This window comes from Peromyscus eremicus, chromosome 20 (assembly GCF_949786415.1).
Source record: "Peromyscus eremicus chromosome 20, PerEre_H2_v1, whole genome shotgun sequence".
Classification (NCBI taxonomy): Eukaryota; Metazoa; Chordata; class Mammalia; order Rodentia; family Cricetidae; genus Peromyscus; species Peromyscus eremicus.
The window spans coordinates 24726820-24745854 of NC_081436.1; the positions used below are offsets into that span (position 1 = coordinate 24726820).

General features: G+C 52.7%; 1 protein-coding gene across 1 annotated transcript; it reads left to right on the forward strand.

The window, feature by feature from the left end:
* The first annotated feature begins 659 nt into the window (after nucleotides 1–659).
* Nucleotides 660–14215, forward strand: Pvalb (parvalbumin). Its single transcript, XM_059247901.1, has 4 exons — nucleotides 660–782; nucleotides 2217–2349; nucleotides 3569–3678; nucleotides 13357–14215. Exons 1-4 carry the CDS (start codon nucleotides 722–724, stop codon nucleotides 13383–13385), a joined length of 333 nt encoding a protein of 110 aa, XP_059103884.1. The 5' UTR covers nucleotides 660–721; the 3' UTR covers nucleotides 13386–14215.
* Nucleotides 14216–19035: the final 4820 nt, after the last annotated feature.

Consider the following 19035-nt stretch of genomic DNA (forward strand, 5'->3'; position numbering starts at 1 on the left):
GGTGTGGTGGCCCTGGAGACCAGAAAGTCTGAGAAAGGGGTCTTCTGACAGTTAAGCTGGCACCTTCCCCTCAGAAACCAAATCAAGTTTCAGAAAGTGCTGCCCTGGTCAGGTGAGGGATGGAGCAGCCCAGACAGAGCCTCAGCACCCAGGTCTGTCCCAGTCTAGGCTACCTCCTCCTCGGGTCTTGGGGCTCAGGTTTCAAGACCTCAGCATTAAGATTTTTCGCGGCATAAATTTGCATCCAGGACAGAGGAGAAGAGGCTACCGGAGGCGTGGGGAGAGAATGAGTACACGGCCAGGCCAGGAAGGCCCCTGGGGTGGAGGCTGGTCAGCATCATTTTTCCCCAGCGAGAGAACATTAGCCGAGATGCCCAGATCGGAGCCTCGCTGCCTCCCATATGCCCTTGACGGCAGGATAATTCCCCAGTCCCTGCTGGTGGTCCCTGAGATCAGGAGGTGGTCCCTGGCGGTGGGGGTCCTGGTCGGAGCCCCCGGGATGCCGAGGACCCCTGGGCGTGTGGCCCCGCTCGGTTTAGCGGCGCGGCGGGACTGAGCTGCTGAGCTGCGCGCGGAGCCGGGTGCCCCCTGGCGCGGAGCCAGGCCAGGCGGGCGTGCGCCCGGCGCGCGACACTGCAGCGCTGGTCATATGAGCAGAAAGGATGAGGAGAACACTTTTTAATCTTTTCGCACTTGCTCTGCCCGCTCAAACAGTTGCAGGATGTCGATGACAGACTTGCTCAGCGCTGAGGACATCAAGAAGGCGATAGGAGCCTTTGCTGGTGAGCAGTGCACTCCCCTGCCTGGCCCTGTCCCCTTGCCCTCTTCCTGCTCCTGGGGCATCCCGCATCCCTCCGCGAAGCCTCCCCAGTTTCTCCCGTCTACACTTCTACACTTTGGTCCTCATCCTCCGGCTTGGCTCCCTGGTCCTCTGCCTTCCAAGGGCTGCCCTGGCTGTGCGCCCTGCCTGAGCCACACAAAGTTGAGGGCGCAGAAGGGTAGCTTCTCTGGGAGGACTCCCCGGGTCCAGGGCCAAGCCCGAAGACCAGGGTGGGAAGAAGGAAGCTCTGGGATTCTGGGGGCAGGACCCAGACTTCAACTCTGAGAAGTGTAGAAGGGGCTGCAAACCGGGGCTGTCTCTCCAAGAGACCCCTTTCTTCCACCTCCATTCCCACTAAGACTTTTCCTGGAAGATAGCCCATTGGTGGAGATCCCCTCCCAGGACAGACCTGAGGGCACAGTGACCTTTCCGCAGCAGGCACCCAGCCCTGCCCAGCCAGCGCATCACCCCCTTACCACCCCCCAGCTTCCAACCCTTTTAGGCAGTCCAGGAGAGGGGGGCCCCATTCAGCTGTGTGACCTCTACTCTGAAGGGACTCCAGCTTAGATACTGTTCCTCTCACTCATGTAGGGAAACTGAGATTGGGATAGGATAAAAGATGTAGAAGGCCACCCAGTCCAACACAATAAGGATGAGAACTGGGGTGGCCTCCGATCTCAGTGCCCCACCTTGGTGTGTCAGAGATGGACAAAGCAACTTTGCTCGCCCTCCGGCCCTGGGCTGAGGGGAGACCATGGTTTTTAAGAGCCTCTGTCAGTAGGGACATCCATCTGCTTGTTTGTTTGGTTTTTAGTCCCCTTTTTTCCGGGCACACACAGGAAGCTCCAGGAAGCCCCCTTCCCCTCTCAGATCACTATGATAACCCATTCACTGTGCCTTGAGCCACCTTGTCACCTTGAGAATGAAACTTAACTGAGCCTTTGGAAGTCCTTCATCCCACCCCCAGCCACTGGGATGGTCTCTGCGTCTGGGCAGGACTTCTGGGTCCTCCCCTCCCCCTTCCCACAATGTGACCTTGACAGAAATGTGTTGATTTTCTGACAACAGTATATAGCCGAGAGAGAAAGCTGCTCTTCTGGCAACCCTAGCATCCATTGCATGCCCAGGTTCAGCCCACCTAGCCGCCACCCCAACAGGCTTCATAGAAATACAGTTCTCTGGAGACCAAGAGTCTCTGTGAGGCTTCTCAGGGTATGTATGGGGGAGCCAAGAAGGTACGACCTTGGACAGAGCATCCTTTCCTAGCTGGGCTCCCTCTGCCCTCCTGTTCCCAACTGTTCAGGTGTCCTTTAACAAACACTAGAACATCCCCTTCCCTGATTTTCCGGGTGCCCCCTCCCACATCCTTCTTTAACTTCCTCCTCCCCCCAAACAGCTGCAGACTCCTTCGACCACAAAAAGTTCTTCCAGATGGTGGGTCTGAAGAAAAAGAGCCCGGATGACGTGAAGAAGGTGTTCCATATTCTGGACAAAGACAAAAGTGGCTTCATCGAGGAGGATGAGCTGGGGTAAACTGAGGCCTTGGGGGGAGGAACCTGGTGCTAACTCCCCAAGTCGCCATCCTTCTGTCTGTACCCCTCATAGTAAGCAAGCTTTCCTTTGTCCCTCCAGAGCAACAATATCCCAGGCACCAGGGAGAGATACCTCCTGCTTCCGGGAGGGTCAAACCCTCAGCTCAGAGTGAAGCTAACTAGGTTAAATTATAGCCACTTAATATCGCTAATGGAATGGAGTTACTTAATAATTTAATACCAATGAATAGGCACTTATTCGGGCTGCCTCCCACCGCAGGCAAGGCAGGAGGCATTCTCCTTAGAGTGTCATTGATTTCCATGTGTCTGAAAGGCACCTTCCCGATCTGGTCTGCAGACCCCACGCCTCTGGACCAGAACTGCAGCTAAGCAACTTCTGGGCAAGCCAGGGAGGCAGAGCCAGCTCTGAGGCTTCAGGGTCCTTGGAGCAAAGCACAGAGGAGAAGACAAACCCACATTAGCGTAGAGCCCTCTGCCCCAGCCCGCCTCAGCCACCTGGCCTGTATCTGATGACCCAGCTGTGCCTTCTGTTACTTTCCAGCCAACACTGCCTTGAATTTTGTTAGGAACGGGAGGAGGAAGGTGTTCAGAGATGCATTTTAAGTAGGAAATTCCTCAACCTATGCTATCTCTCCTCCAAACTTTACTCCAAGGGCATCTTCTTCTAGAACCGTCTCCCACCTAACTATCTATGCCTGACAAGAACATGTATATGCATGTACAGATGCATGCTAAGTGTTCCCTATTCTTCAGGTATCGCCATCTCTAGAGCGTCTCCTAACTCCTCCCTGACCTGGGTAGGAGGCATGTGCTCCCCTCTGCCTCCTCCATTGGGTTATCTGTCACTCCATCACACAAGAGGTCTGTCTGTGAGGGCTTACCCTCCTCCTCATTTGTGAAGATGGCTTATTATAATCACCATTTTATAATACTTAATATTTTATATACTTATTAAACAAAGGCAAGTGTCCCCTAAATTGAGGTCAACCTTGCACAGAGGGTCGTCATCCACCCCACACTGACCCACTAAGGGTCAGATCAGGCTACCTGGCCAGCCTAGCTGCACATGTGTCCACCACCACCCTCTGCCTATCCCAACTTCCCCTGCCCTGCACAGATGCCAGCCCACCATCCAACGAGGTTCTGCAAGGTGACCTTGTCCTGAGTCCCTCCCATTTTCCCTTTGTCTCTCCAGGTCCATTCTGAAGGGCTTCTCCTCAGATGCCAGAGACTTGTCTGCTAAAGAAACGAAGACACTGCTGGCCGCCGGAGACAAGGATGGGGACGGCAAGATCGGGGTTGAAGGTGGGTAGCTGTGACCGTGACTCTGGGGACACTGGGACTCTGGGGTGTGTGGCTGCTAAAGTTTTGGTCTGTTGAAAGGAAGAGGAGACAAGAAAAAAGAAAAGTAAAAAGAGAGAAAAAATATATAATATATATAATATATAAGAGAAAATATATATAATTTTTTTTTTCGAAATTTGAGCAACCCATGAAAAATGGCTTTTTTTCCCTTTTCCTCTTTCCTGCTGTGTGAGGGAATGTGGGAGGGAGAACTGGAGATGTTCCTTGCTTTTTTTGCCTAGGTTCTGATCCAGGATCTGCCTACACTGGCTCTGTGACCTTGGGCAGTGTCTCTCCCCTTCTAAACCCGAGGCTCATGTCTGTAACCAGAGGAGACAGGCCCACTGATCCCCCAAGGACCCTCGGGCTCTCGTAGTATCCAGTTCCAAGGTTGGAAATTCCTTATCTACCGCCCTCCTCAGCGTCTCATCCTGGTGTCCTGTAACCTCAGATAGGTTTTTGGCTTCATTCAAATACACCATCCCATCCTTGTAGGAGAGCCAGGAAAGAACAGCCAACCAGGACCCAGCTGGGAGTTAGGATGCCCTAGAACCTTCTGCAGCTTTGCTCAGAGTCCAGGCACAGGCCTAGTGGCCCACTACCCCACATCCTTATTAGGTCAACCTGCCTGGCATCTATGGGGCACACCCCAGAAGTGTTGGTTCTCTTTTAACAGGTTGCAGGTGGCCAAAAGGAGGATCACAGTCTTAGCCTGGTCCAGAGAACTTGGATATAGGGTGTGGCAGGGATTTCCAATCTAGTGTGAATGTGTCTGAGCAACATGCTCTGCCGCCATTGGCTTGGATGGTAGCCCTTTCGGCCGACATAAAAGAAAACTGTATTTCGGTGCCTCTGGGGTTCAGATCCCAGACTTTCTAGGGGAGTTACATAATTATTGCGGGTCCCGGGGTTTTCATCTCTGGAGGAGTGATGATTCTTCTCTCATAGGGAACCCATGAGGATGTGGTTGGTGTACTAATATGTAGAGTGCCTAGGACAGGAGCAGACACAGAGCACAAAACAAGTGCCTTTTGTGAGTCTGTTAACTAACTGAGAGGAAAATGGGGGGATGGGTAGATTGCACCTGCACTTTAAACCCTCAGGGTCTATTCGAGAACTGAAGCAAGTACTTAGTAAATATCTGTTGCCTGAGGGGAAAGCCTAGACTCCCACACTCTGCTTCCCTTCTGCTCCTCACCACCTGTGACCTTGGGAGCATCCCCGGCCTATACCTGGGTTCTCTTGCCGGGTGCATGGGGCGCACGAGCTTATCCTGGGACCTGTAAGTGGTGTGGACACAAATTGCTTTGGGACAAGTATAAGATTCTGCAAGTACGTGGGAAATTATCAAGGAATTTTTAGTGGAAGCAAGAATAAAGATTCTCCTGAGTTTGAGTGCAGGGAGTGCCCTAGCTTCTTTTGGGCGGCAGGAAGGAGGGGCTGAGCAGAGAGTGTGGGGATGGGGTAAGGGGGAGAGCCACTTAATGTCTTGACCGCTCTTAGTGTTTCTAGTAACAGCTGCTTTCCTGCCCCCCTCTCATCAGCTCCACCCCAAGCCCTGGCTTCCACTACAACTCAACTTGCCCTCCATTTTTGAGATGTAGCTCAGAACCAGAGACAGGGTCTTCAAGCTGGCAGCTCCCAGGTAACCTAAATGAGGAGGAAAACCAGGGCATCCTTTGACTTGGTTCCCTCCTCCCACCCCTACTGTCTGCCATACTTGGTCTTCAAGAGCCAACTAAACTCTTCCAAAAGACCCATAGGCAGCTCCCAAGGAGCAGTGTGATGCTGAGCATCAGGCGAAATAAAGATAATTAGGACGAAGGGATAGCAACATGTCCTGATGAGGAGCCCTTGGGCAGTAGCCCTGTAATCCTGAGCTGCAGCTTCATGGATAAAACACCCATAAAAACACAGGAGTACTGAAGGCAGCACCCAGTACTTAGTAAGTACCCAATGAGTGACAGCCATGAATTGTCCCTGTTAGCTACATTCTGAGTATCGCCTTGTATACACACACAAACAAATGATCGTGCAGGCTGAGTTTGTCTTAATGAAAAGCTCGGGACAGGAGATGTTGGTTGCCAGACACGTTTGGATTTTGGAGTGTTCAGATAGTGTGGCCACAACTCTGGAAGGGTTTCCGATTTCCAGATTCGGGGTTAGGGACACTGTCTGTGCCAGGCAGCGTAGAGGTGCAGGGAGCTGAGACTTGGAGGCCAAGAAGCTGGAATGTTACATACAGGTCGGGACTCAGCAAGCAGGGGCAGGTCCAGGCGTGGTGTTGGCATCAGCAAAGGCACTGAGGCCGGAATGGTTCGGGCAGGTTTAGAAACAAGTCAGAGACTGGTTTGCCAGGAACGAGCAAGAACGACTCTCTAGGCCTCTAGCATGTCTCAGGCTGGAGCTGGGCTCTGCGGTGTTATCTTCTCCTGGGATGACAGAGGGACATGCATACAGAGGAGGCGGCTCAGGGAGGCCAAAGTCACGCTATGGTCAGGACTCAAGCTTCAACCTCAGTTGATCTGACAGCACAGTGAAGGTCTGGACCAAGTGTCCAGGGTCCTGGAGGGACAGGACAGCTGAGATAAAAGACAGGACTAAGGTGGCATTGAGGCCCTAGTGAAGATCCAGGTGCCCCTCCCCCTTGTGTACCCCAACTCTTGAGGAAGGACTGAGGATGCCAAACGAGAGTGGCATGGAAGGTAGAGCCTTTCTCTGGAGCCCAGAATGTTCTGTGGCCAGAGTCTTGAGCCCCACCTACCAGCCTGAGGTTGCTTCAACTTCTGTAGGACCCAAGCAAGTCACGGTGTCCCCCTGGCCTTTAGGACCAAGGCTGGATCCCCATCCCGTCCCTGGGGCTCCTTTCCCTGCACGAAAGACCGTGAATCAGGACTTAGGCTCAGCTGTGCCCCTGAACCACGGTAGCAGTCGCTTTTAGCTTCCCACAGCCCTTCCTATGTGCCAGGCACTGTCCTCCGCCATCTTCTTATCTATCTGTGAGGTGGGTGCTGGCATATCCTCAGCGGCAGGGCTCGCGAGGCTCAGAGGCAAGGCTTCGTTTGACCCTTTGTGCCTAGGAAGAGAGGGAGGGTCCAGAGGAGTGTTGAGCTCGTTTGCTGGCAGCCTGTGCGGGGCGCTGCTTGCTTCCTGCCTTGAATGCCGTGGAAGTTTCGTAAACACCCAGCATAAATAAGATGGTGTTAGGTGCTGACTTCCTGGCTTGCTTCTCTCCACCGTCCTTGGGTGTCCCTAGCGCAGGGTCTTCGCCTTCTTCTGTTCTCACCCCCAGCACCAAGAACAGGGCCTGGTGCATGGTGGGAGAACAAGAGAAATTCATTTAGTGAATGAATAAGAGAAGGGGAAAAGGGAATGAATGAGGGGATAAACGAGTGAAGGAATGAATGAGCAGATCAGTCAGTGAGGGAATGAGGGAACTGGTGACTGTGTATATTGCAAGGCTGCAGGAAGGAACAGGCTTAACCCCAGTGTGTAGAGAGGGGCTCTGCATGCATGCAGGCTTTGGGGCTTGTAGCCCCAGGTACCCTGAGAGTGCAGAGCCAGTCATGGCCTCTGTCCCTAGCTCTGCTTGTCTCTCTGAGGAGACTCATGTTTTACACGGTTCCCTAAGTGCCCAGCTGCAGGAAAAGAGAAGGGAGACACAATTGTAACATCACTCCTTCAGACTCCAGTATCTAGGGCAATTACTTCCAGGAAGTTTAAAGACATTTATAGATGTGATCGATTGTCGATGGCCACCCTAAAAGGCTGGCACCCAGCAGGGAAGACGGGAAACAGAAAAGGAGAGACAGGCCACAAAGAAGGGGGAAGGGCCCCACAGTCCACAGCTGTGGCCATGAGGGCCAGGCACAGATGCACATGTGGCCGGGTCTCCTCCACTTCTCAGGCATGGATCTCAGGCTGGAGCTGGTCCTTCTGCCTCCCACCCAGAAATGTTTGCATCCTGAGTGGGACCCAAATACCCGAAGTTCTCTCAAGTTACACAGTGATGCCGATGGTCCAGGCAATCGCCAAGAGCTAGGGCTTTTCAGTAATCCTGGAAAACGAGGGCTGTTGCTACTCTCTTTTACAAGGGAAGCCCTGAAGCATAAGATGTGATGTAGTACAGGGTCCCTCATGAGGGCCGAGCTTGGAGGTCCTACCAGGACCCTATGCTGGCTTCCCCACTACAGAGTGTGTCCCCAGCCTGGCTTTCCACACTCAGTACACTAGGAACACGGAGAAGACAGACTGAGGTCAGCAGCCACCCCACTTCCTGTGTGCCAGGGCGCTGTCGGCAGGTCTCCCCGACCCAGCTCATTCAGAACTCACAGAGCTTCGCAGCACAGCATAACTTTGTTATCTACACAGACGAGGAACCTGAGCCTCAGGAAGCATAGAAGCCTGCTTGGCTGTGAAGGCAAGCACACTTCTCTTGCCCACCTGAGTCTTAGATTAATCTGCACACCACAGGCCTCTGTGTGTGTGTGTGTGTGTGTGTGTGTGTGTGTGTGTGTGTGTGTGTGTGCTTAGTTGGGCATCCTTCCCCCTTGTGACCTTGACCCCGTGATGGCTCTGCTTGCCTATGCTTTGTGCCAATTGCAATTCAAGCGCCTGTGTTCTGTGTTCCACTCCTTTGGCTGAAAATGTAGCTGTTATCACCGCAGAAACGGAGCCTTTCTACTTCCTTCTGGCAAAATCCTTAGCAGCCTACTTGTGTGTACGAGGTGGGGGTTGATGGTCAGGTCATGATGGTCATGGGTGGTGAGAACCAGACCCTTTCTGTGCATAGACACTAATCCTGAGAACATCTTGGCTTTTCTACCTCCTGGACAACCATTCCTTCATCCATGAGGTTGGTGTAAAATACACAGCTCTCGGCCTTCTTGCTTTGGCTTTTATGCCACCCTGCCCCTCCCTTTAGAAGGAATCAAATCCTAATCCACACAGAAATGAAACTGGGGTGTGAGACTGGCAGGCAAGGAGGGCAGGAAACCCCTGCCCTCACTGTGATTCCCACCTGCCTGCCCCTGTGGGTCTTGATATTGGGGTGCCCATGAGGGCCAGCCCACAGACCTCAGGGGGACAGTGTCTGGTTATATCCAGCTGCAACCTCACAGCAGCTCCAGGAGGTCTAGGAGACAAGGGCCACATCCTCAGTGAGAGATGTGGAAACTGAGGCCCAGTGAACGTGGAGGGCGGGAGTCACGGGGCTTGCATGCCCTTGGTGGGATATGACCTAGGTCTTCTTTCCACAGGCTTCCTCCCTGAAGCTGAGCTGGGCTTTTGGAGTTATAAATGTTTCCATGCTTAGCAATCTGCTCCTCTATTCCCGGGTGGACTTCCGCTCGCTCCGGCCTTATGCTGCGCTAGATAAGATGGAGCAAGGAGAGGATGCAGTGCTACTTATGTAACCCTCCTCTTGAAAAATGGAGCAGCAGTCAGGGCAGAACAAGATGTCCTCTCTCTGCTTATCCCTCTCCTTCCAAGGCTGAGGCTGCAGCTGGAGTCAGATGCAGGGCAGAGACACAGCCAGGCTTCAGTTAGCATCCTCACAGCTGGGACCCAGCCTCAGTTTCCCCATAAATAACACGAGGATCAGAGCCGTTGGGAACAAAATGGAATAAGATAGCTGGCAGTGTCTGGCAAAGAGCGAGTCCCCAGGACTGTTGATGCCACCTCCTTATGGTTGCCTGGCTTGACCCCGAGTGACCCCGCCTCCTCCTTCTGCAGCAGGAGAAAGTGATCCTGTTTGCGGCACCTATCTATAAGAAACCGAGCCCTGGAGCTATTTCGAGGCGAGGTGAGGTGACGAACCGGGAGCCGGCCGGCCCTTGCTATGGTCATCAGAAGAGAGGGAAGGCAGGCCTTCCAGACGCTGACTCCATGAGTCTCAGTTTCACTCGGGGCTGTCAGCCTTCGCTGGGCTCACCTGTCAAGAGCTTCTAAATTTGTCCGGTCCCCACAGCACCCAGGACTGGGGCAGCCCTAATTAGGCTAATTTCAGTTTCCTAAGGGACAGAGCGGAACGGCCAGCCCTGTTTGCTGCCTCCCTCCGGCCACATTCCCTTGTGTCTCCCTCTCTTTCTGATTGGACATCAGAAAGTGTCCTCAGAGGGGCTGGGGGTGGGCTTCAGACCGCAGAGTAGTGCTGTTCCTGCATAACTTACAAGAGGAAAAAAAAAAAAAGTTCTAGATTTTTCTAAAGGAACCCTGTCCCTTGTACCTCATCAGCTACTGATTTAGTTGTACTCGTTCTGTGTGCCAGGTGGCTCTCACCTACCTCTCATCAAGTCTTTCTCACGACCTCGGGGGTGTCCCCATTTTACAGATGAGGAAGTTGAGGTGGGGTTCTAACTTGGATCATGTCAGGAGCTTGCACCGGGTTAGCCGCTGGCTGTTTGGGTTTCCTGGGTGCTCTGCTTCCATTGTGCTTGACCTTGGTTTGGGGGGTTGCTGGAGGAGGTAGTTACTCCACAGCTCCCCTGCCAGGTGTGCTGCGGAGCTTCAAGGGAAGTGGCGCTAACAATCAGCAGCCTCCTCCTCCTATATGTCCAACCTCCTCCTATGTGCCCAACCTCCTCCTGTGTGCCGAGCATCCTTGTGGACTTCCTCCAATGCTCTTCAGGAAAGCTGTGGGAGCTGGCATTATTCCCACTTCTCAGAGCAGAACACTGAGGTTCAGGGAGGCAGCATGGTGGCCCATGGCCACCTAGCCAGTAATAATGGAACGAGACACAGGCCCTGGTCCAGGGTGGCTACAAGGTCATGGGCAGACGCCTTGGTGGAGACAGATGATGAAGACCCGCACTAGCAGTGGGATTGACAGTGACAGATGACGATGACAGGCCCCTTTGGCTGTGCCAGGTACCAATCAGGCGTCTGTGGGTTCGTCGGAGTGGCTTGAGGTATAGAAGTGGATTGATGCGAGCCCCTGCCAAGAACCAAGAGCTTTCTCTGCAGCAGGCCTGTGCAGGGCAGCTGTGGTGCTGGCTGGACTGGACAGCCCCGAGAAGCAGCTAGTCCCATGGGCTCCGCTTTGAAGACGAAGAAACTGAGGCAGGAGAGTCTAGCCAAACTGACAAGGAAAGGAACAGTTGTTCCCTCTCCCCCTGCTTCCTCCAAACGCCGAGTTAAAACATTTCTCTGGATGTTCTAAAAATGTCCCTGAAAAAAAAAACAAACCAAAAACCAAGGACATTTTTTCAGCTGGGATTGGAGGGGTGACATCTGGTCCAGGGAACCCAGAGAATGGCGGAGCACAGGTCCCTGCCCCACCCTCCCATATCCAATTCGCATCTGAGACCCTACCTTCAAATCTGTTGACCTAGACGTTCCCAAGTCTGTGTGCTTGTCATGTGCTTTTCTTTGGGGCGAGAGGAGATGTTTTAGAGGAGACCTTTGCCTGGAAAGCTTTAGTTAATTAGCAGTTCCTAAGAACGCCGCCCCGAGGAAGACACGAACATCCTAAAGAGGTACAGTGGCCTTGCTTTATTTGTCTACAGTGCCCTGGTCAGGGTTCTGGGGGAGATAAAATTAGAATCCTGTGCTCCCTGCAAAAAGCCAAGCTTGGTGGCCTTAAGGACATCCTAGCTAATTCACGGAAGATCCTGGGGTCTGATGTATTGGGCTTTTGGAAACCTCATGTGTCCAAAACGTGCTATCAAGCTCCCAACAGCACAGATTCCCACTCTGGTGAACCCTCATCAATGTCCCTAGTCTACTGCACCCCATCCTGGCTGGACTTCACCCAGTCCTGTGTAGATCACATCTGATCCCAGCTCCTGGGTAGGAGGTGAGCTCCCGAGGAGCAGTCAGGGACCCATAAACCCTAGTGTGATTCTAAAACCCAGCTTCCCTCTGATAGCCCCATGTGAGCAGTACTAGGAGATTTTGTGTCTTTACAGCATCTGGGCCACTGGCCTGGCCAGTAGGGCCCACACAGGAACTTTATGAGGCCAGAGGACAAATTACAGTCCTACAGCTTACTTTCTATCCAACCCTGACTGCTTTGGCCCCCATTTTCCCATCTGTAAAATGGGAATCACCTGTGTACCTCCCAGGGCTTGCTGAACTCTGAGGAGGACTCATGGGCAATATCATACCTCATCCCTCATCCACTCATTCAAAGTTCAGTTATTCTCACCTGCAGGATACTAGGCCAGGCTAGCCTCAGGGAAAGGGGTGAACCAGGGAGACAGCGGTGGAGATGGACAAAAATAAGCAAGAAGATAAGGAAGATCCTTTCACAATGCGCTAAGACCCTGAAGTCAATAAAAATGGGCTAATGCAACGGAGCCAGTGGTGGTGATATTTGAGCTGGGACATGTGTCACTCTATACCTAGGTTAAAGGAGGTCACAAATCTCCCCAGTAAAGAAGGAATCTGAGAGTGACTGTGGCCGGAATCCCATCTGCTGTTGTGACCACGTTAGAGCTAAACTCTAGGGCCTCAGTTTCCCCATCAGTAAAACGCAGGCAAGAATGTGTCTGTCCGTGGTGGTTCTAAGAATTCCGTGAGGCAGTACTCCCTGGATTCTGTCCATGTAGACATTTGACGACTGTCTCACAGATACTCAACGTGGACACCACAGACAGTGGTGATAAGAGTTCGAACACTAAGATAAAGAGAGCTCACAAGCACCACCCCTCCCTCAGAGCCTTCAGGCTCCCTGGGCTCTTGGCTGAGAAGACAGGAGATTGACGCCTGGCCTGGGGGGAATTCTTTGAGTGTTCAATGTTTATTTACTTGAGTTCCCATGAGTGCCTCTCATCACTCAACCCAAGAGCCTTTTGAGGTTTCAAGAGCTTCACCTGCATGGACCCTCAGTGGCTCCCGTCTTGAGTCCCAGTGCAGACATGGCCTTAGGGACAAGAGGGTGTGGTGTCTATTTCTCAGACCAAGCGTCAGAAAAGTGAGAAGCCCAGGCTTCCTTCCCTCACAGAGCCGGGACCAGGGCAGCTGCACGGGATAGCTGATGTTGCTGTCGTCAATGTGAGTTTTTAAAATGTTATTTATATTTGCAGAACGCTGCAGATTCAGGAAGAGTGCCTTTGCTCTCCTGCCAGCTTCCCTGGGGGTTAACATTTATGTAACCTCAGTACAGGGCTGACAAGTGAGGAGTCTGTCCTGTGCACAGACTGGACAGACAGGGTAGACTTCAGGGGGCTCCCAGGATCCTTTGGTGGCCTTTTGAAGCTGCTTCACACTGGGTTTTCATCCGTCACTTTTCCTCCCAGGGAATTGGCCCTGTCTCCCGCCATAGATACAGAAGGGACCGAAGCATACTAGGTCTGTTTCCAGGAAGGGCCCAAACCTCTCACTCTGTTTTCACGTCACCGCGCTGCATAGTCTAGGGGTGATAGGAATTGGCAGACCAGAGTCCTAGGGGGTTCTCAGAGATAAGGACGAATGGCACATTCCACAACAACTCTGACTTTCTGTGTCAAACAGCAGAGACGTGCCAAGAACCTGCTGGGCTCGGAGGAGCCTCTGTTTCCTCCTCTGCCGATTAGGCGTCCTGATAAACAATAAGGTGGCAGTCGGAGCTGAAGAAGATACTGTCCACGAAGTGTTGAAAACAGCTGGTGTGCGGTAGACACGGTCCCAGGTGCTCATAGTGTTCTTCTTCTTTTGCAGAGTTCTCCACTCTGGTGGCTGAAAGCTAAGTGGCGCTGACTGCCTGGGTCTCCCACCTCGCCACCCCCAACGCCCCATCTCAGCCCTTCTCGCGGCCCTCCTGAGTTTCTGTTCAGTTTGTTTATGTTATTTTTTACTCCCCCCATCCTCTATGGCCCTTGAATGACACCGTTCTTCTGGAAAATGCTGGAGAAACAATAAAGGCTGTACCAATCGGACACCGCCTGTAGGGAGGACCCAGGCCTGGTAGGGTGTTGGTTTGGCAAGTTTTTCGAAGGCAGTGGGGGTAGTCTAGAAAAGGTGTGGTAGGTGGGAGGGCTGTGTCCCGATGTTCCCTCCCTGTTTGATGCTGATGCTCACACGGGCCACCTCGTTCAGTCCTTGCACCTATCCCACAAGGGAGGTGATGGAACTCCCATCTTAAAGATACAGAAACTTCATGTAAAGAGAGGAAGAGAAGCATTTGAGCCCATATATGATTACTTTATGTACCCGGATAGTCACCTTCAGGAACCGCTAGATCAAAGGACTCAAATGACACTCTATCAATTGCTTTTGACTTTGCTGCGATAAAAACCTAATGAGGGCAACTTAAGGAAAGAACCATTGGTTTTGGCTCACTCCGGGGGTGCAGTCCATCACAGCGGGGATGTCAAGGAGGCAGGAATATATAGCAGGCCACACTGAATCACATCACATCCACGAGCCGGGAAGCAGAAAGAGATGAATGTTGGTGTCCAGCTGGCTTTCTCCTTTTTATCCAGCCTGGAAGTTCAGCCCACTGGGTGATGCTGCCCACATTTAAGGTGGGTCTTCCTACTTCAGGCTAATCTACACACTTCCTCATGGGCATGCCAATAGATTTATTTCCTACATCAGTGGTTCTCAGTCTTCCTAATGCTGTGACCCTCTAATACAGTTCCTCATGTTGTGGGGACCCCCGAACATAAACTTAATTTTGTTGCTACTTCATAACTGCAATTTTGCTACTGTTATGAGTTGTAATGTAAATACCTGTGTTCTGTGATGGCCTCAGGTGACCCCTATGAAAGGGTCATTCAACCCCCAATGGGATTGTGACCCACAGGTTGAGAACTGCTGTCCTAGATGATTCTAGGTCCCACCAAGTTGACAAGAAGAACCATCACAAATACCCACAAAAGTGAGCCCTCTAAGAACTGCCTACCTTCCCGCTAAACTCGTGACTGGGTCAGCCCCTCTTCCTAGTGCTGGCAGGACTCCCTAGCAGCTCAGAGCATGCACACAGCATGTGCATGCACACAAGAAGACCAGCAGGAATGGGCTCTTCCTTCTCCATCACCCACCCCAAAGGCCCAGACGCAGCTCCTCTGTTAGTCTCACTAACATTTCAGGAGCATGTGTTTGCAGAGGTCTTTGCAGGATGCCCTTTGCAGCAGCCCTTCGAGGTGTTCACTGTCCCCAGATAGTTGAGGAGAGAAAGATTCTGGGAGGTTCAGTGTTTTTCTAAGGTCACACAGCACATAAGCAACAGAGCCAGGACCCCAAGCCCCAAATCACCCCCAGATCCTGTTACTCTCTATGAATATGTCCCAGTGGCCAGAAGGACCCTGTGCAGACCACTTGTGGTCACATGCATCCTCAAATATGAGGTTCAGCCACTCCGTTCATTCTTGTCGGAGAGGATGGAAGGACCTCTTTGGAAATCTGAAGCTAGGGTAGAGAGAGGCTGAGCAGGCGACCCAGCAGCACAGGAGCCCCGAACCATGGCAGGTGGCCCTGAGAGAGGTTCCTTTAAGTGTCCTGTGTGGGAGGGAGGGTCTAGAACTTCCTCCCCTATGCTCTGTCATTGGATGGGGATGAGCAGGCTGCAGAGTGGCACCCAGGCAGAGCAAGCAGGATAAGGCCTGGGAGGAGACCCAGAGCCACCCCGTGCAGATGTGCCCAGGCCCGGTCCTGCCTCAACAGCCAGCAAATGAACCAGAGGCAGAGCACATGGGAGTGCCACAGAGCACATGGGAATGCCGGGCGGCAGAGGGTAGACTGGTTAGTGTGAGTACATAGGCACACACGTGGCGACAGCTGGGACAATGTCAGGGCCAGGGCGGACCCAGATTTCCACGAAGTTCTCCGAGTTCTGTACCTTGAACGCTGAGGTGGAAGTAGGGATGAAGATGAGGGAGCACCCTGTGCTAGACCGCAAGGAATGCAGGGAATTTCCAACCAGGGCGCTGTCTCCTCAAAGCTGTGCCCCCAGCCGTTGCTGTAACTTGGGGCTGACATTTTTATATGCTGACACCTTTGCCATGTGGAGGTGGGCGGGCTCCTTCCAGGCTCTGAGAGACGTTGGGGGGACTCTGGCAGTCCCTGGACCACTGCAGTGGCCTGGCTTGTTAGCTTGTCCCCTGCCTTTTCTCTCCCTCCACTACAGCTGCACACTTGGAGAAGACGGCGTTTTCCAAAATGCAGGGCGGGTCACAGTGTTCAGCTAGAAATTGAGGCAGCTAGAAACTGAGGGATTGCTCGATCTGTTGAGGCAATTGCAGCTCTGGGCGCAGCTTCTGGCCTCAGAGTGGCCCGGCCTCCCCTGCACCTGCCTCGCTCAGCAGGGGCTCCACCTGGCTCTTCAGTTAGTCTAGATGGTACCCAGTTGGACCCTTTTGCTCCGGTTAGTACCCACTCCCCAACCATCTGTCCTGGCTTGAAACAACTACCCTGACTGTTCCAGCAAGAGTCAGAACCCAGACCTTGCCCTGCAAGTGAAATGGGAATAGGAGAGTATGTCCTATCCCTTCCTCATGGAGGCCATGCGATCCTCACAGGCAGGGAAGGCCTGTGGGTTCCCCACTAGAGGACAGGACTAACCCCGTTAAGATGCTGGGGGGCATCCACTGGGGTATGGGGGTGCCCCGGGGGCTCACTGAGCTCTGTGACTGTGTCAACCAGAAGAGGCCATGGGTTTGCCTAGCATGCATATCCAGCATCACATGCACAGAGTTTTCAAAGTAAAGGCAGAAGAACAGAGAAGAGTGGGGAGCTGGCCTCAAGCCTCTTGTTTTCTCTTTTCCCATGAGGCCTCGTCCACAGAGATCTACTGACTCAGCAAGGAAAGAGGAGTGAAAAGGGAGCCTCCCCACTCAGCACACTCCCCTGCAGAGCCTGTCACTGGGCTATGAGGTCCCCCAGTCACCCAGCTAGAACACCTCCATCACCACCATTTCACCCTCTCTGCATCCCCCCCCCCCATATGGACAGGATCTACTCTCCTTTTCCTAAGCTCAGGCAAGCCTCCTGGTCCCCTCCACCCACTTCCATCAAGACTGAGCTGGGAACAGGAAGGAGGGTACTGGACTGGGAGGAGCCACCACACCAAGTGGCTTTTGCAGTATCACACTACACGTGGACAGTAAGGGGTGACTCGAGCACCCTGGCCCACAGTGTCCCAGGACAGGAGGCAGTTAGTGGGGACAGAGGAGCCGGGGTGGTCAAGATGAAGAGCAGGGGTGGACAAGGAGGGCTGGCAGAGCTGGCCGGGGATCCCCGGCATCCGGGGCTTGGAGATGGAACTGCAGCCGCACTGCTGGAGATGGAAGGGCTGATTTCCAAGCCTGCCTCTTCCTCTGCACACCTACCACATCTCAAGAGACTTTGTGCTGCCACCCATCACGATCTAAATGCCAGTCCCTCCGGAGCTCCTGCTGAAATCCAATCAGCAGCTCAGTAGATGAAGAGGTGGGGCCCTGGGAGCCCTGCCTTATAAATAGGCTCAAAGACTGGGGAAGAGGTTGTTGATAAAATATCCAGTGTGTGAGCACGAGGACCTGAGCCTGATTCCCAGCACCTATATAAAAATGTCAGATGTGCTGCCGTGCCTGTAACTCCAGCACTGGAGAGGCAGACGCAGGAGGATCTCTGGGGCTGGTTCACTAGCTATCCAGAAGCTAAATGAGCTCCAGGTTCAGTGAGAGACTGTCTCCACCCCCCCAAAAAAAAAAAGTAAGAAAGAGAAGGACTGGAGAGAAAGCTCAGTGGTTAGGAGCACTGGTTGCTCTTCCAGGGAACCTGGGTTGGATTCCCAGCATACACACCATGGCACACCATCACCTGTAACTCCAGTTCCAGGGGATCTGATGCCTTCTTCTGGCCTCTGTGGGCACCAGGCATGGAAGTAGTGCATAGATACATATGCAGGTGAAACACCCAAACACATAAAATAAAAACAACAAGGTAGAAAGCAATAAGAAGACACACAGAGTCGACTTCTGACCTCCCCGTCACACCTGCACACACACACACACCACTGTACCTGCACACATACATGCACACAGGAGCCCTGTACACAACACAACATAGCAAAACAGGGTTGGCAAGACAGATCAGGGAGTCGAGGCTCTGGCTGCCAAACTGACAACCTGAGTTTGAGCCCCAGGACTCACATGGTGAAAGGAGAGACCTGAACCCCAAAAGTTGCCCTCAGACCTCCACGTGTGCACCATGGCGCATGTGAGTACACTTGCACACACATAAATAGATAAATGTAAAATCAAACTTAAGAGCTGTCCAGGAGTCTGCTGGTTCCTTCTCCACATGGAAGAGGCCTCGTGCATGAAGCAGAGACCTCAGCCAACCCCCAGTCTGCCAGAATCCTGACCTTGGATTTCCAGCCCTTGAGGACAGTGAGCAGCCCATCTCTGCCACGCCTAAGCTGCCAAGTGTAAAGTGTTTGCTAAAGCAGCTGAGATGGACCAAGAGGCAGGCGCCCAAGGGCGAGTCTATTTTTCACATGAGAAAAAGAAGGTTCTGGGAAGTTGGGTAACTTCCCCAAACCACACAGCTAATACAACTGAAAATAGCAAGGCTTTTGTCGCTCATTCAACCACTGAACAGAAAAACACAGCAAAGAAGAACCCGGATGGAGATAACACTTTGCTTGAGGGCACTGAGGGCAGTGGGGGGTGGGGAGTGGGGGGTGGGGCATGCAACCACAGTGAGGTGGTTGTGGACGCGCATCTTGAGGCCAGGGAACACTTTGAAAGGCAAAAGTGAGGAGAATCACACAGAATCTTCAGAAACAGTAACCACCGGGCCACTGTGATTGCAAACGGGGGCAATGTCAGGTTGAGGGTGAAGACAGCTACAGACAGATGTCCTTTAAAGGTCAGAGGACAACTGCATGCTGTTGATTCTCTTTCCACTGTGTGGTTTCTGGGAATTGAACTCAGGTCATCTGGCTGGAGCAGCAGGTCCCTGGACCCGAGGAGCTATCTCCCCAGCCAGTAGAAATAGCCACCACAGCCCTTCAAAAGAAAACCCTCCCTTGGGCAGGGTTATGGCTGTGACAGGCTCTTTGGAGAAAAGCCTGGTGCTCTGCCTACTTGCATGCCTATGCACTGCCCGGCAGAGGCCAGCTTGGGAATCTGCTGGACTACGCGAACAGTATCAGGAAGTATAATATATAAAGTATGTATACATTGTGTTTGTTGGCATTACATTGCTTAGCAGAGTACCCAAGAGAAATCAGCTTAATGCCACATCTCTCCAGAGCTCCTGTTGAAATCCAATCAGCAGCTCAGTAGATGAAGAGATAGGGCCCTGGGAGCCCTGCCTTATAAATAGGCTTGAAGGTGGCTGCTGATAAAATACTCAGTGTAAGCATGAGGACCTGAGTTTGATTCTCCCGCACCTATATTTAAAAATAAA

Coding starts and splice junctions, on each gene's coding strand:
- Pvalb (XM_059247901.1), top strand. CDS start 722: ATGTCGATGACAGACTTGCTCAGCGCTGAGGACATCAAGAAGGCGATA. Junction 783..2,216: donor GGCGATAGGAGCCTTTGCTG/GTGAGCAGTGCA, acceptor CCCCCCAAACAG/CTGCAGACTCCTTCGACCAC. Junction 3,679..13,356: donor CGGCAAGATCGGGGTTGAAG/GTGGGTAGCTGT, acceptor CTTCTTTTGCAG/AGTTCTCCACTCTGGTGGCT.